Source organism: Pagrus major, chromosome 19 (assembly GCF_040436345.1).
Source record: "Pagrus major chromosome 19, Pma_NU_1.0".
In the NCBI taxonomy this organism is placed as follows: domain Eukaryota; kingdom Metazoa; phylum Chordata; class Actinopteri; order Spariformes; family Sparidae; genus Pagrus; species Pagrus major.
In genome coordinates this window covers 21,560,428-21,578,929 of record NC_133233.1, presented here as the reverse complement: position 1 = coordinate 21,578,929, position 18,502 = coordinate 21,560,428, and the positions used below count along the sequence as shown (strand labels likewise).

Below are 18,502 nucleotides of genomic sequence, written 5' to 3'. Positions count from 1 at the left end.
GCCAGGTGTGGGGAGGCTGCAGGTGCCGTCGCATTTAGGCACATTAAGCACTGACACACACCAGCGCTAAGAGTAATCGGATTTACCTGGCTGTCTGCTGCGTGGCGTGGCACGCTATGCAAGCACAGCACAAAGGCTTAGGGCCCCCTCTCCATCACAAACACACACACACAGGCGCACACCTGGGATGAATTTAGGAGGTGACAAAGCCCTCATAGAGAGGGACTACCACTGGTGGAGTAAGGGCTGCGCATGTGTGTGTGTATGGAACCAGAAACCAGAACAGGAGCCCGTGGCTTTTTACACCTTGTGGTGCAGGAGTGGCGACAGACTCTACAGGCTTCTGGTTCAAAGCAGCTGAGGGAGGGAGGGGAAGCGGAGGTTTTAGGGGGAACCCTTTCGTTCTGCTGACCCTCAGACCGCCGGAGCTCATGGGGATTGAGCTCTGGTACTGGGTTCAATCAGACAGAATGGGACCGCTGCCTTTAGGGACTCCCCATGTCCTCAAACACCTGGGGCCAGGAGGAGGTGTTTTACACAGCTATGCTCTCATCTCAGATCATAAGTCTTCCTGAGCGGAGTCAGGATCAGAGAATTGACTGTGAAAGATCAATGAGCAACACTAGAAGCCATTCAGACTTGTTTTTGTCTTTATTGGTGTGATTTCTCTTAAAAGCATCGGTAACAAATCACTTTTCTTTGTAACTCTTATTTATGCACTGACACTAGGGCTGCAGCTAACGGCTATTTACATTATCGATTATTCTAACAATGTTTTAAAAATTATCTATCAATCATTTTGTCTATAGCCACATTTCCACAGCAGGAACTTCCCCAGAAACTAGGAACCTTTAGAGGTACTCTGTGCATTTCCACTGCAGAGTCCAGGGTCGAAATTAAGTTCAGGGACCTTATTTTACCTCCCAGAACTTTGGGGGGTGGGGCTTGTGGCACTGAACATTTCTAATGGGTCGAGTGCTTCAAGCCACCTTTTTTTTTTTAAAATTTGCAGCTCCAAAATTGTTTGTTTGTTGTTTGCGTGCAAAAATCCCAATCCTAAATGCCTCCTTAAATAATCCTTGTGTGTCTGAAGGATTTTTAAATTAATTAATTTTTATCAGCTTTTACTCAAGTATGACTTCTGGGTTGTTTTTTTTACAACACTGTCTGAATGGCTTGTTTTGTTTAGCCAAATGTTTAATTCTTAATGATATTAAGAAATAGAAAAGCAGCAAATCCTCATATTTATAAAAGCTGCAAACGGCAAATTGTTGCTGATTAGATTTGTGATGATTGACATATTTATACTGGCGACTTTTTATATTCAAATGTGGAAGAAGCAGCGTAGAAGGAGACTAAAGTCTATCATGCCTACAGCTTCCTCTCCTCGCCCTCGTATGATTGCCGTCTTCCAGCCTCTCGAGTCCAAAAATACACAAAGAAAGCCTCTCGAAGCTCTACGGCCCTTTTGACTTTTCCCTGCTGCTTTTGAACTCTCCATTTCAGACTGTGACTTTTCCACATGACCCCGAGCCTGTAGACTGACCCCCCTCCCCTCCCCCACCCCACTTTCTCCACTCCTACCCCACGGCTTCAGTGGTCTGGAACCTCCAGAGCTCCTTCACACGTACCCACACACACACACACACACACACACACAAAATGAGAAGTGGCAGTGTTGCTGAGTTAGGTCAGGATGTAATGGGCAGTAATGTTCTGCCCTCGAGGGTCCTGTCCACAGCACCATCGCCTGGTTTTAAGTAACCTTTACCTTAAAGAGGCACCTTGGTGACTCTCAGGCACCCCCATGTACGACGGAGCGGCGGCTAATGAAGCGGCTGAATAAATAGAGTTACAGTAGAAGGTTGGGGTCCACTGGACTTTTCATTACTGCCACTGGATTAAAATCCCTCTGTCCCACTCTGTCTGCCCCAATTCAGAGCCAATTTAACCAAACTAAACAAGCTATCACATCAAATCCTTGTCTGCAGGCTAAGTCCTGGCTACAGTGGCCGCCGAATTAACCTCCTAATCAGCCTCTTACTCCCCAATCATCTATCTCCTGTTCTCTCCTTCCACGTACACACACAGCTTCTCGCTTTCATCTGACTACTACTGCCTATCTCACCTTTTTTTTTCTTCTTTTTTTTCAAATTATCTTCAGTATCTCACTCAAGCCACAGCTCTCCCTTCACCACAATCTCTCAGGCTCCATCTCCATTAGTCTCTCTCTCTCTCCTCTCTCTTTCCTCTCACACAGTCCCAGAGAGAGAGAGAGGGAGAGAGAGAGGCAGAGTAGGGGGTGGTGAGGTTTGACTCGCCGCTGCTTTGGGGCTTTGAAGTGTGTGTTGATGAGAGAAAGCGGAGTACTGTGTTCAGACAGGCCCCTAATGAGGGAATTAAGAAGCTACGCTGGCCGTTCCCCATACTAACTTCCCAGGCACAAAACAAGACGAGTGTGCGTGCATGTGTTCGCAAAATGTGTGTGTGCCGAGGCGAGGGCGAGCGCAAGAGAGAGGCTAATCTGTCAGACTTAATCACGCATCTGGCAGTCCTGCCTCTCACCTACAGTAAAGAGACAAACTTGGACTCAGTGTTTGGAGTGCTACAAACACGTCCTTGAGCTGCGGAGTTTCTCCACAAGTTTTACACTTTTACAATAAATAATACCAACTGTTTTAGTGGACTTACCATAGTGTGAGTCTAGGTAGCCGTTGCGGGGGTCCATGGCGAACAGAGTGCCCCGGTATGGCAGAGCATGGTCAGCCAGGTGAGGCAGGGAACCGTGCAGCTCCTTCTTGAGCAGGGAGGGGCGTTCCTCTGTGGAGGTGGAGGGCTCCTCGCTCACGTTCCTGTCGGGGCCGCCGGGCGTCGGGGCCTGGGAGCTGATGGCATTGCGCCTCTCGCGGTGGTAAGGCGTGCCTGAACTCTCGTCCTCTGCAAGGGTAGACAGATGGAAAACTTCGATGGAGGAAAACAATGAGCTGCAGATTTATTGTGAGTAGATATAAGAATAAAAGTTACATTATCCATTTAGAGTACATATCTTATTGACTTATCCGTGCATGAGACCACTCAAAAATTCCTCTATTTTGCATTTGGGTTGCAGCCCCCTTTTCCTAAATGACAGTAGGAACTCGAGCTGGCATGGACTCCACAAGTTTGTGCCAATCCTGAGGATTCCTGTTTTACCAACATGATTTGACACTGATTGGTATTATTGAAATGTTAGTATTATTGTATTATTGAAATGCCCCCCTTTGTCTTTAATGACAGCATGCAGTGAGGCTGGCATGGACTCCACAAGTGTGTCAAATCATGTCGAGTCCTCAGGTTTTGCACAAACTTGTGGAGTCCATGCCAGCCTCAGTGCATGCTGTCATTGCCATGCCAGCTCAATTGGTATGTCCCACTTTTTCTTTAATGACAGCATGCACTTGAGCTGACATGGACTCCACAAGTTTGTCATATCATGTCGAGTCCACAAGTTTTGCATAAACTTGTAGAGTCCATTTTTTATAAAGCTAACATTTTTACTGGAATTTTTAAGATGATATTAGCATTTTTAAGGGAAAACAGTACTTTCTGACCCAATTGAGCACAGATATGAAGACTTTCTTTTATTGATTATATTGAAAAATATGATTGGGGGCCTTTTTAACTATTAAATTCCCAGTGAAGTTTACTGTTTCAGTGCACTGATGTCATTTCAGACAATAAAATGTATTATTTCACTGTGAAATATCCTGCCACAAGTGTTTGATAACCACATTTGAAGGATCAGGGCAAAACATGTGTGTTTATCAGCTGACATACTGAGCTTTTTTTTATTTAGTGTTTGGTTGTGTGGTTTGATTTGATTTGATTTATTTTGGATATCTTTATCTTTTTCAAATTTCAATTCCAATGTCTGGATGTTGAAAATTTAGAAAGGGTTCACTTCACATTATCATTATATCAGTGGCATAAAATGGTCTTTGAATGACAATAATATTACTAATCCCAGTTATTTTTATTTCCCAATAAAAAGTAGTAATCGTGTTAGGCCTTGTTAGAAGCAGACATGAGAACACTACTCCCACTCACACACACACTCATGTAGTTAGTTCATGTAGGAGGAGCGGGTAAAGGGAGGAGATCAGCTTTGTACACCTTAAAAAACTACTGGGTGTAAATCTGTTAGGGTTTGACTTTGAGATGTGGGAGTTCAGAGGCAGGCGGTGTACGAGCAAATGGACACCATGGATGAAAAAATCCCAACCTTTTCATTTCACACAGTCGAGGCGGCATTCCCAAAAGTCTGTTCTTAAACTCAGCTCTGTCTGTTCTCTTTATAAAGCAATGGATTCCCTTGGAGGAGGCAACGCAGGCTTTCCGTCTGCATACCAAGCTGCCCATTAACAAGCGTCCTCCTTCTTTTGCTCTCTTGTTTGCTCCTTTCTCCCCACTCTCTCTCTCTCTGTTCTCAAACTTCTTACTCTGGGGGGGAAATTAGGAGAAACCTACCTGCCACGCGGGGTAAAGATGATATATGTAGAGTTGAGTTCAAGGGCTGAGCTCCAGTAGAAAGACACGACCCTTGACCCGACCTCTGAACTGACTTGTAAAAGGGTCAGCTAGCCTCCTGACCTGGTATTAGGCTTTTCTGTATTATGATACTATATAGACTACGTTAGAAACTGGCATAGTATGTAACACTGATGAAGGCACTGACGTGGGAAGATCATTTTTCTCTTACTTATGGCCTAGAGGCGTCAGATCGAGCACTACAGTCTCCGTTCAGGCCCTGACTTCTTTTTCAGCTGCTGTCGTGAATGGTATTGGTTTTACGCAATTTCACCACCGAGGGTGTTGGTCATCACCACACTCCAACGCTTCTTTCTTGCATTTATGTGGCACGCTGAGAACCTGGCAAAATGCCTCTGTGCCGGCGCCAGAGATTCTGTAGTATTAGCAGCCTAGCGGTGCAGGGCTCCCCCACCATGCTCTGCAACCCAACAGCATCCAACTGCCAATTAAGAACAGAAGAGAGGGCCAGATTAAAGAGCACTACCTTAAGCACTGGAGAGGACCGCCATAATGCAGCCGCACTTCACAGAAGAAGAGAAGCGATCAGAAAGGGGGAGGTTAAGAGAGAGGAACTGAAAGAGAGAATAGGGATGGAGAGAGCAGGGTAGCAACCCACGGGTCCCCGCTTTTATTCCCCTCACTCTCCCACATCCATTACCAGCGCTCGGGCCAGCCGCGCATCGGCGCAGCACTGGCAGCAGATTCAAGGATTCTTAACGCGGAACTGACAGCCAGAGAGGCAAGCCACTCTCATCCGCGGGAAATGACAGTGTCAGTTATGATATAAGTATTTAATCCTATACTGCACAGCCAGTGATCTTATTAAGGGAATAATGGCACTTATACGGTTAAAGCTGGATTAATAGGTCTGCTCTTGCAAAGCGCAATATTAACATAAAGGGATTTCGGAATTGGGTTCATCTCCTGACATGGATTGAAAGAAGTCGAGACTGTAAACTATGCTGGGAGCAAGCACGGCGAAGGGTAGAGCATGTAGCTGTGTGGAGCGAGGAGGCTTCCACTGTGTACTCTCAGCTCGTTCACATCCACAAAATCTAGCATTACATCTGGGGAAGTAAAAACTGTCTCCATATTTATGAGCTCTTTTTCCCCTTTTTCACACAGATATTTGATGTTTAATAAATAGATTCATCACTGGGGCCTTAGATAGTGTAGCAGTAAGGAGGCCACTGGGCACCGAAACTGGACTGAAACATCTTATGAAAAACTACTGAGGACACTCAGCTGCTTACTTAAATATATTTCACATGACTTTAACTTAAATTTTTCATATTAACTCTCTTCTAGGGCTGATTAATCAATTTTTTGGATTTGGGCTTCCAATGTTCATGAAAACAAGATCATCGAGACGAAACAGTTATTGAGTCTTAAAATGATGCTCTTGTTTCGCCTTGTTGTTTAAATCCAGCACAATGAGCGCTTGCTTTTTCTTTACACCGGTGCACTTTCACCCAACCCAAGAGGCCCAAACTCAGTCTCAGCTGATGCATGTTTAGTTCGACCCACTGTAAACAAACGAGCTGCCGTTTGTTGCCGTTTTATTCACGTTATGTTTCGCTCAATCGCCGACTTCCTTCCTTGGAAGTTGTTGCAACAGACAATCGAATGGAACATACCGGTATGATATACTGGATAATGGACTTACACGTACACAACTTAACAAAATATATAACAAAGGTCTAGTTGTTTTCAGACATCCTGATGCAGAAATTGTGCATATTATATTTAAGTTTAAGGAAATACCCTGTTTGCCAACTAACACACTGATTCTTTACCGCAAGTTTTACGGCAGGCGACCAAATGAAACACGCGGTTACCTTGAACAAAAATGCTGATTTCTGTTGGTGTGAACATTGTTGGAAACCTTTGGTATAGATGTTTATAGACATTTTAATGCAGAAATGTTACATATTGTATCTTTAAATCCAAGGAAAGCTGTTAAAAAGCCTTTTTTTTTTTAAAAAGTTCAATACGTGCATGAAGTTTCCAAAGTCAGTGTGTAATTGTGATGAATAATTGTGATCTTAACGTCGACAAAAATAATCCTGATTATGGTTTTTGCCATGGTCAAGCAGCCCTTCTCTATCCACCAAATCTCTTCTGTCCCCCTTCTTTTTTCTCCAGTGACCCCACTGCTATTCACACATGTGCCTCTCCTCCAGGGGAGGTCAAGCGACTAATAGTTCAATCACAGCGGTGTCACAGTGCCACCATCCCCCTCCAGTCACCATGGAAAGCCCACAGGGGGGTTCATCATTCTACCATATACCACCTTAAGGGGCTTCATTACTTCACTTTATAGCACCTTAAATGGTTAAACAAACACTCAGCAGCACAAGGGTCAATTGACTCCTCGTACTGGCGGAGACAGGAGAAAGTCTCGAGTACGATTTCTTTCTCTGTGCTGCTTCTACCTGCTGCTGGAAACTTTCTGTATCCCTATAACATGTCAGGTATCTGTCAAAAAACGGGCTAATGAAGACAGAGCAGACACAGGTAAACACATGCAACTTTGAAAAGTTCAATCCCGCAACGCTTGTCTAACTCTGACCATCCGCCCAACAGACCCTTTCCTCATTTTTCATTCCTCTTTTATTTCCCTCTCTTTTCCCATGGTTGCCACATCCAGTCCTCTACCAGTTTGCAGGTCTATTCAGCCCAATACAAAAGCAGCAGGCCGGTCCTCTGTGGACCAGAGGAAAGCATGCCTCTCAAAAAAAAAAAACTGAAAAAAGAACTATCCCACTCTCTCTCTCTCTCTATGGTGATTGAATTTCTTAACATCTTTTCAAAAAGCGCTTAAATGCCTGGAGGCGAGAGGAAGAAACAAGCTAATGGTGGATGGGGAGCACTGAACAAATTTCAGAGCCCTTTCCTGCTCGCGTTTGAGGTTGAAAGCGAGCTCCTGCCTTTCAAGTTTCAAAGTCCTCCTTCCTCCCGCAGTGTCACTGAAGGATTTGAAAAGAAGGTAATTGTGCTCACTGCCGTCCTGATCAGAGCACACGCCCCAGCTCTAGTATTTCAGGAGCTTTCTCTGCCACTATTATGGTACCTGGTGCTCCATTCCTGCATTCTTCCTCCCTTCTCCTCTCTCCTCTTAACCCTCGACAAATGCACTCCCTCTTGCTCTCCCTCACTTGCTTTCTATCCTTCTTTCACCCCCAGCAAGCCACTCATTAAATCCTAAAGCCCAGGTTTCTCCCTTTTTTTCCCCTTGTCTGGGGTCTCTCTATTGTGAAAACTGGTACGAATACCTTCAGAGAAAAAAAACCCCTATGCATGGCCTTTAATATGGCGGCATAAAAGAGAGCGTGGATGCAATGACAAAATGAAACTTTAAAAGAGATAATGAGATATGGAGTGGGGCCAATTCCTCTGAGAGTTGGGCTCTGGGACAAGCAGGGGCTTAAGTTAAGGGTGCCCAGCCAATTCACAGAAATGAAAAGTGAAACAAAAACCCCTTGGCTTGTTGTTTTTGAAGGTATTTTTCGAGAGGCAGAGGTTAAGAACAAGGATTGCTGTTCCTCCACATGCCAATCTGTCCTTGACTCTCAAGCATCTGATTTGCCCTCAAGCCTGAACTCAGAGGCTCTAAAGCTGGGACATGTATGTTTCACGGCTCGCACAAAGGGCCACTGCACATCACAACACCACCCTTACTGCCTTTCCTAAAAGCCTAAACATCAGAGGAGGTGTTGTTGTACCTCTGAGCCAGAGCCAGACATATGCTGTGTTCCACCTCCGAACTTCTCAAAGCACTGTTGTCAGTGGCACAAACAGGTTTTGGCTGGGGAGCACATGGAGAGCGAACAAGGAGGAGAGAGAAGTGGAGGATATACAGTGAAATCACAAAACATTTCTTCAAAGCTTCCTCTCCTCCTGTGCAATAATCTCTTGCTCCTTTTTTTTCTTTCTCTTGCAAATCAACTCCCGGGAAAGACTCAAGACTCCCCAATTAACAATGAGAGGGGGGAAGAAAAATTCCAGCAGCTGGCTAGAGTTTAATAAGAGCACCTCTCCAAGCGGCTTAGGCTTATGTACCTGATTCACCGGCCCTGGCACTGGCGCTATAGACAGAGGGAATCATTCACGATTAGCACAGGGCTGAAAGACGAGGGAGAGAGAGAGCGCTCAAACTCCACCAAACCCAACACAACAAGAGCACAGGGGATTACTGCAATTGTGTGAGGTATTTTTCTGATCAACTTCTTGGCTTGACGGGCGCAGCGCCACGAGGAGCTGGGTGCCTTGCCCACAACAGAGTTCAGCGCAGCATTATGTGAAGGTTACCGAGTCCTAATGCCTGTATCTGTCAAAAAAGGGCGCCGTTGGAGAAACTCCTTGACGAACAAATCTTCTAAATGTCAGAAGGCAGAATCAGGTCATTACCCTCGTTTCTCGGGGCAGTCAAGATATTAGTCGGAGCTCTGGAGAACTTCGGCAAACATAAAGTTCACTCCATTCAACTTTGTGCTCATGTTTGATTCTGTCTCTCCAGAGTGAATCCGCGGTGGTACATTATTCAACCCATCAGCCTGTGACTGATGTTTGGACGAATTGCAGAGAGAGGCATGGGCAGGTCAGGATGCTCCCTCTCCTGGTTAGCAGTCGATTGTCAGCCGCTGATTTCCCACACAGCGCCCGCAAACGCCCTCTTCAATATTCATCTAGGCAAATTCGACGACTCCCACATCTCAATTTGGCTCTCGGCAGCCCACCCCCCCCCCCCTCGCTCCACAGCCCACAGTCCCAGCCTGTTCTCTCTGCCGCCAGGGGTCTGCTGGGACGCACCCAGAGCTCAGCATCTCGCAGTCCCAGCCTCCAGGCCTCAGGGCTGGGGAGGGGCAAATCAAAGCCTGCTTTGGCGCCCTCCATCTTCCCTACGCTCACCTCAAATCAGCCTCACAGCGGGGTCGTGTCGTGCCAAGCCTCCGCCTGCCCCTAGCTACCCCTTATCCACCCATTAGGGGCACCGGCCCACCATAGAGCAGCCGAAACCCCACTACCATTTCATCAGGGCCACATTGTGAGGGAGCAATGAGCATGGCAGCGAGAGAGCTGAAAGCACTGACTCTAAAATGCACGCTGATGCGTTTTTTGACCATGGATAGTTATGGCTTTTAAGGTTTTTCACTCAAAGGGCACCTTGGCCTGTATTCTTTGAGGAATCAAACACCAAGAGATGCATTTGATCAAGGCTTCAAAGCAAAAAATGCCATTTCTGATTGGCTTATAGACTGTATTAGCATTGCCTCGGCAAGCTATGATCAGCCACAACCTGTTAGTTATATACTGTCCTCTGTAACAATACAAAATGATTGTGTGCGAGGGCAGACTAGGGCAGAATCATGTCCATTTTGGATAGTGGGTCTTTTAGGGTGAATCTGGGCACAATGCCCACCAGACCAGAGTGGGCCAGCTTTCCACTGGGCCTCAGCATTGGAATCCCACTTCTGACACCAGAGTGATCCGGACCAAGTCTGTGGCACTCAGATTAGGAACAGCTCGCCAAGAGAAATGGATATCCAGCCAAAGCAAAGAAACACAGAGCCAACAGTTTGGATAAAATAGAAAAAATAATACAGTAATTTCAAGCACATCAAATTCGATCCAAAATGCCACTGTGGACGTCTCCCACCTTACAGTGTTGATACGATAAAGTTCTTTCACTTTACTTTCGGTATTTGTTCCCTAAACACTCTTATGTAAACACAGAAACCAAAAGAAAAGCACATTCACACGTTCTTGTACATGTGTTTGAGCGCATAAGTGTGCAGTGCATTGATGCATAGAGGCCCCCATTAAGACAGTTAGCCAGCACTTACTAGGAGCTGGATAATTAGACACTTCAAAGGCACCTGCCCGCCATCCCAGAGGGGGCAGGAATCGCCGCGCCCCGCCCCATTTAAAAGCATGTTAACTCCTATCTGAGGCTAGCAGGCTAATTTAACTCTTGACATTTGATATCTAAGGAATGAGAGGGATCAGCCATTTAGCTGGAACAGGATTACCCCCCCGCACACCCCCGACAGCCCTCCTCCTCCTCTTCCTCTCCCTCCCCTTCAACCCCAAAACCCCCCTCTCCCAGTCAGGCCGGATTCATTAATTTTCCTGCTGCTAAGCACTTTATCAATGACTGGTGAGCGTCTAAGTCCAGAGTGGACTCTCTCTCTGTCTCCCTCCCTCTCTTCTGTGGTGATTAGGCCTGCGGATGTTCGGATCTGTCCGTCTAATTCGCTGACCTACTCTGTTGCCGCTGATCTATTCTCGCACCTGCTAGAGTATGCAGCTCAGTAAACAGAGGTGAATCTGTTTGTACAACATTTAGACGACGTCCACACTAACTAACTTTGGAAACCGTGTGTAGGTGGGAAAATCACAATACCATTTTTGCGAAAGTCTCCCTCCAAGTGTAAGCCAACCCTGACATCACCCATTGGTTTGTGGACTACTGTTTTGAAGCCGAGTTTGGCATTACGTCCTTCGCCATCTTGGTTTTTTTGGAGCCAGAAGGGACCATATTTGGACAAGAGGGTGGAGCTGGAGAGGATATCCTGATTGGATCTAACTGAGAACACCGTGGTAGTGACTTGTCAATCACAAGGTAGCCACGCCCCCAAAGCATACCTGACCTCACCATCCATTTTACACTAAGTGAGTCCATAATTTACGAAGTAAACATCATGCTGTATTGAAGAAGACTTCAAACTAGGGACTGAGACCATAAACTCAGTAGGAAACTGTGTACCGAGGTAATGAATCAAGTGAGAAGTAGGGTCATTTTCTCATAAGCTCACATGTGGTTGAAATTCTTCTTTAAACCAGTGGAGTCGCCCCCTGCTGGTCATCAGAGAGGATGTAGGTCTAAGGTACTTCTACCCCTTGCTGTCTGTGATCACCTGCTGAACTCAGGTTTTTTTATTACCTTCACCAAGGAGGTTATGTTTTCACTGCGTCTGTTGGTTTGTAAGCAGGATTACATGAAAACCACCAAACGGATTTCCATGAAACTTGGATGGAGGATGGGTCTTGGCCCAGAATAGACCCCATTAACTCTTGGTGTCGATCCAGAAGAAGGGACAGATCCAGGAATGTTTTCTCAATTCCTATAATAATGCGAGTTATGGCATTTTTCAACATTTTTGTTCATTTTTCAGGGAATTATGGATGGTTCTTGATGAAAACGATCAGGTGTGTTTACTGTAGGTGGCAGGTATACGAATTTATAAAAACAGTGATGTGACACTGGTCATTAAAGCTACCAGTTAATTAGCTGCACAGGACCTCCTTCAGTCCTGCTTCTTGACTTGATTATTAGGACTACTACAAGGAATTTTGATATGTTGTTGATTTTGGAGCTCCTCTGGACAAAACTGGCAGTGTTTCCACTGTCAAAACCAGAAAATACAATGTCAAAAATAAAATTATCTAGCAAAACTCTCCTCCTGTTTCTTTTGAACTGGCTAACATACTACTCACTGTAACTTTGCCTGGGAAAATGTAAACACAGGCTCTTCTGGATTAAGGAAACTTTAAAGAAATAGTTAATCTTCCTGCTTATGGCCTCGTTTGCTTATGTGGGTCACAAACAGGCATCAGTATTAAATTGAGAGTATTTCATAACCAGATAAAAACTCCTTGTAGTACCTTTAAAAAGTCTCTGACTAGGCTTACTTAACCATTTTGCCCATATGCATTGAAACACATGCCATTGTCATTGCACCAAAACAGAGAGGAAAACCTTTAAATTTACCAAGCTTGGTGTGTGCGTTACTAGAAGATTGTATATTTGCTCCTAATGATGTAATTTGTTGTAAATCTATATTAATTTCCAACAGCACCCCAGCCAAACATATTAAAATATGTACAGTATAATATAACCTTTGGCGTACAACAGGTATTGAGGTGCTGGGAGTTAATTCACACCCATAACTTTACATTAGTCTCAGTCTAATGCTTTCTGCTCAATGTCTACATTACAGGTTGAATCAGGGGCTATACATGAGTGTGACGGATCTGGGTTAAATGAACAGCATGCCTTGTGGCCTTTGATAGTGCAGCTGGTAATGTTTAAAGTTTCGAAACCTGTCACATTTGGACATAAGGCCTTTTTTTTTTTAACCAGACAGCATGACAATCAGAATTCCAAACTACAAGCCAAATGCCATAAAAATAACACAACTCAACCGGCTCCTTCACTGCTGCTCCCACAATGAGCGGCTGTTCTGCACATACATTAAGTCACCTGGTGTTAAAAATAACTCCGATGTTAATTTAATCAACTGTTTTTGCCTTTACAGCTTGACACATTAATTATCTAAAATAACATTGGTTCATTTTCCGCAATTTCTTTTCCAGCAAGAGGTGCCAAACAACCTCACAAAGAAGCCTTTTATAAACCTATCAATCATCATTTGCCTCCCAGCATCCCACTGCTGACGGTTGGGCCACGTTTGCTACAAAATCCCAGACCTGACCCTCACCCTGCCCCCAGCGTGTGATATGAATGGGAGTGCCCGCTTAATAAACAGGGTGTAATTCAGCCCTCTCCCCCCCTTAAAATACAGGTGAGACCTGGACCCCTTCATTACAGCGTCTGCAGCAGGCAGGGAAAGCTCTACAGATTAGAGGATCTGCTATGTTGGCCAAACAGACTTAACTACAGTCTGCAGGGAAGGGGCTGGAGGTTGTAGGTGAGTAGGGGAAAGGAAAAGACTTTCTATATGATTAGATAAGTGACTCAACACAGGGTGAAAGTTGCAGGTTTGATAATATGAGAGACTAGGCTGGAGTAAATATACTGTATGTCACAGGTTACATCAGCCAACGTCACTGAATCCCAACATGCTCACTAAGAGTACATTGTAGTGTGTTAAGAGGAGTTATTTAAGGTGTCCAAGATCCCAGAGGTGCAAATAAATCAATCAATTTTCAGCATGAATAGATAACTGGCATTCGAGCTATGAGATGAGATTCTTTGATTAAAAAGTTAATGGTACAAGACTATACACGACTTCCAAAGGCCAAAGAAACAGCCGTAAGATTCATCTGTGTAAGGAGCTCATTACGACCCATATTCACATTTATTGTTGCAACCTCTAGTGGTCGTAGTTATTACGACTGAAGCAAAGGAGGAAGTCAGGTGATGTGGTATAAAGAGCGACAAAATCTGAAGATGGATGAGCATGTATGGGTCAAACACCATTCAGGAGACAGCTGTTTATAACTAGTTTTAAACCTAACCAAAGGTCTGGTACATCTGTCATTGTTTTGGGACAAGTCCAGTGTGTGGGATTTATAATAATATAATAATTATTATTTTTATATCTACAGTAGGAGCAGGTCCCACTCCTCGGAGTCTGCCATGCTGCACCACAATGTTTCTACAGTAGCTCAGAACGGACAAACCAAACACTGGCTCCAGAGAGGGCCTTTTGCTTTTTTTAGCCGGCACCATAGGAGAGGATGAGACGAGGGGTGTTCAGTTGGTTACAATCCTACACCCTGGCCCTTTAAAATTCTGTTTTCCAGCACTGCTAATGGAGGTTACACTTTGTAGACCCATGTTAATACATCTAACAGGTCACTTTCAGGGCCAATCATCATACAACACTGACGTAAACAAACATGGAAACAAAGTTGTAACATGAATAGCCTATAAAACAATATTTTTTAAGAAAGATTCTCAAGTTTCTACGTCGCAGAGCACTGGGGATAGTAACGTTCATCTTTTCTTTAATATTCCATACATACGGCACATTCCTAAATCATTTTCGCCCATTAGTTTGTCTCCTGCTTCAACACTCTGTCCATTTCCCTCACTTCTCTTACTCCCTGCGTCTCCTCGCCTCCTGTTGCTGTCTTCTCTCAGTAATGAGCTCTCCTCATGTATGACCTCTGCTGTCACTCCCGCCAGTCGAATCCTCCTCTCCCGCTCCGCTCTCGCCTCCTTCTCTAATCTCTGCATTACTTTGCGATTAATCCCACATTCCACACAGACGCTGGCCGCTGCAGCTCGGATGACAAGTCGCCTTCGTAATCTTGGTGTTCGTTTTGGAATGAATCAGGGCGGAAGGAGAGCAGACTGTTAACTTTACGATTCACCTGTAGCCTGTAGCATTACCTCCCCACGTCCCACCTTCTGCATCTCATTCACACTTTCTTCCCGCTAATCTCTTGTTACTCGCTCCCGATTTCCTGATCTCATCCGTCTCTCTCTCTCTCCCAGGTTTTCTCCCAGTTCCCATGTCTTTCCCAAATCTCCACTAACCTCCCTCCATCCCTCCATCCCTCCCTCCAGAGCCGCAGTGGGACTGTTGGACTCACGCAGCCCCATGCTGAGCTGCTCCAGAGCCAAACCAGAACAAAGAGCCCATTGAGCCGAGCGGAGACATAATGTGGGCCGCCTCTGACAGCACCGAAGATGAAGTCATGAGGTCGCCAAACAGTTAATAATGACGGCCCATCCTCCAGCTGCACCGAGTGTGTGTGTACAGCTTGGTGCCGTCGAGGAAAGTGAGAGAAAATGAGAGATTATGTGTCTGCATGCATGAGTATCCGCAGTATGCGATGCATGTGTACATATCTTTGAGCATGCGGATGGATAAAAAGCTTTTAAGAGCGTAATGAGATACTCCATGACACTCAAAAATGCGCTCAATCACTTTGTAAATACCACGGAGGGAAAACAAAACCTTCAGAGAGTTGCACTTTTAGTTTTGGCTTCGCTCCAGCTGCGTTGAAGAACACCCACCCCAACCCCAACCCCACCGCCGCCTCCCCCTTTTTCCTTATTGGAGTCTGTCTGGCGCAAAGTCTGACATGAGACACATCTCCGCGGGACTGGAGCTGTCGCTGCGAGGCCCACACTCCGAACATCATTAAGACTCGCAGCTCCAGGTGAGATCAGGCAGGGTAGTGGGAGACGAGGAGAGAGGTGCATGTGCGCTTGTGTCTCAAAAGCATGCATGTGGTTCAAGTGTTAATCTCAACGCCTCTGAATGGGCACGTCCTATTAAAATGCCTTTACATGACCACTTGCTTGTCAAGAGGCCTCCAGGCTGGCTCGGGACAGAGAGGAGGAGGAGGAGGAGGAGGAGGGGGAGGAGAGAATGGTGAAAGACAGCTATGCAATTGATTAACATTAGAAGGACTTGCTCAAGTTCAAATTGCACGGCCCCTGTGCTGTAAGCTACAGACATTTGTTTCCCCGCAAGTCGAAATGCTTCTTTCAAACCCTGTCTCTGCTACACATCTGAGTTCAATTCTCCGCATGCCCTCTCTCTGAAAATCAATTCCTCCTCGTCTCCTCTGCTCTTTTCCTCCAGCTCTGCGAACAGACCAGGGCGAGGGGATTACACTGTCCCTCCCCAGATCCAAGCAAGACAACAAATGGTTCTTATCAACTGACACCCCCCTGCCATCCAGGAGGAAGAGGCAGAAAAACTGGCCGAGCCGCCCCGGCACGGATGTGTTTCTGGGCTCTGTCTGCCAATCGCGGCAACTCTTTTCACACTTGAAGCCTGAGCTATTTACGAGAGCCCTGGGAGAATGCGTACGCAGCACCGGAGGGTGGGAAGAAAGGAGGCGAGAGAGCTGCTGCTTCTCAACCTCTGCTTCTAATCAATCACCAGAAATCACTGCCATGGTTTATGGCCTTTGATCCTAGCTCCTCTTTCGCACTGCGAGGGAGAGAGTTGGGCGGGGAAATGGGAGGGGGAGCAGGGAGAAGGGTGAGAGTCAAGGCCCAGAGGGTGTGGAGGTCAGGGGAGAGAGATTAGGGGGTATAGGGCCTTTTGCTCTCTCAGAGCATGTCTTGATTTAATCCAGTGAGTTTTGAGCAGTGAAACACACAGGACGCTTTCAGACAAAAAATAAGTTTCAGGCCCCCGAGCAATAAATCTGCTACATTCAGACATGCTGTCTTTTTACAACTATAATGCGAAAAATGTTTTTAAACTGTCTGTCTTTATTTACCTCAATGATTTCTTTAAAGATTCGTTTAAGATTTATTATTAAAAACAGTTTCCACTAAGCCAAGAGCGGAAAATAAATACAACATGTTTTATAAACTCCTGTGAAATATGATATTGCATACGCTATGAGTCACTTTTGTCTCATTTAGATTTTCTTTAAAGAGTTTTCTTTTAATTTGCACATAAAACATGTGTACGCAAATTGTGCATTATTTTTGTGTCTCTTTTTGCTTTTTAACAGACAAAGAACAAATTATTCACAAGCTTGGGTATCGATTCTTTTTAAAATTCCTTACCACTCATATGTCGAGCAAGTAATTAAAGAATTAAAAACCAGAAAATGCATTAAAGATCCCCTCCACACACGTATTAAGGCATAACATAACACTTTCTAATGTGTGTCTGACACTGCTTTGCATAAAAAAGTATAATTACCACATTAAAATCCTAAAAATGGCACCTTTTCCTTCTCCCTCATTAAAAATTTCAGAATATATGAATATGCAAAACATTTTTATCAGTTCAACTTGTCCATTCTCAGTGTGTGTGTGCACTGGAGGCTTCAAGTTTCCACATCACACTTGTGCATACTGAATATCGGCCCAGGATTGGCTATTAAACTATTTGTGATGTCACAAATCAGGCTCGTAGGCCCGCCTCTTACAATCAGATTTTCAATGAGCACAGAGAAAATGTTCACTTTCAGCAGATGAATGTGAAAACAGCCTTCTGGTCAAAAACTCTACACAGTGAAGCTCAAATATTCAACTGTAGGAACAAGAACAAAAACCTTTTCCTACAGGAGGGGATCTTTAACATGCATATAATATAGTATATTAATGATTAAAGATCAGCTCACTCTTCTTCTGTCATATGAACTCCACTGCTGGTGACAAGGCCACTAGTTGGGACTTCATCCTGAGTCCCATTCAACAAGAAACTCACTGTGGTAAGGAGGTGTGAGCGAGCGAACAAAACAGACAGGACGCGCACGAGAACACACCACAATAAATCCTCCTGGCAGGGTCAGGACACTCCTGCTTTGTTCCTCCTGGCAGGAGGGAGGCCACTGATGCCTAGCGACAAATGGACAGAGTGTTAGAATAATCAACTACTGTTTCCCCACTTTACGGGTTTATGAGTTTACGGGGGCACCTCCTTCTCTGAGAGGAGCGACATCCGGCGGGGCTGCTGTGATGCAGCATTGCCGGGCTATATGTCGATGTACCCGCGATTCCTCTCACACAGGGCAGACTGATTTGTCTTTGTGAGGAGGCTCGTCAGTTCAGAGACTCGTCTCTGACCCGGCTGACCTCTGACTCCCAGGCCATTCTGGCTCTCAGCGTGTCAGTGAAAATGATCTCAGGTCCCTCCGAGGAGCCATTGTGATGGTCAGCATGAATTATCCAAACATGTTAGAGATAAAAATCTGTGACTGAGATGTCAGTTTGAGATGCTCATGATAACAACCGACAACTTGGGTCTCACTTTTAGAGTTTCAGCCATCGCTAACTTAATTGCCGGGATCTGGAAATACATTGTTATCACTAAAAGGAAGTCCAAGCAAGGAACACAATCATGAAGTTTCAGCCTGGTTTTTGGCCCTGTGCTTCCAAGTTTCATGATGTAGGGCTCCTCTGGTGCATTAATACAAGGCGCGAGAAAAGTCTGAGTCAGGGGGTGGTTGGGGAGGTTGAGTCGGTCACTCACAGGACTTTCCCGGGACTGGAAACCTAAGCCTAAACCTAACCAAGTACGTTTGGGGCCTGAACCCAACAAAGTAGTTTTAAGCGCCTAAACCTAACAAAACTGTTTGACAACATTAATAACAGTCCTGAAGTCATAAAATGTGTGACTATGCAACATAAGTAAGTTAATGTATGTAAACGAACGTTACACCAAGTAGTTTTGAAGCCTAAACATAACCAAACCGCTAC

The 18,502-nt window shown here is 45.2% G+C and overlaps 1 protein-coding gene across 1 annotated transcript in view; it reads right to left on the bottom strand.

The window, feature by feature from the left end:
* gli3 (GLI family zinc finger 3) overlaps positions 1-18,502 on the bottom strand; it is a 101,715-nt gene that overhangs the window by 60,109 nt on the left and 23,104 nt on the right. Inside the window, exon 3 of the mRNA XM_073488370.1 lies at positions 2,692-2,937. Within this exon, the coding sequence (XP_073344471.1) occupies positions 2,692-2,937 (246 nt within the window). The remainder of the gene's footprint in view (positions 1-2,691; positions 2,938-18,502) is intronic.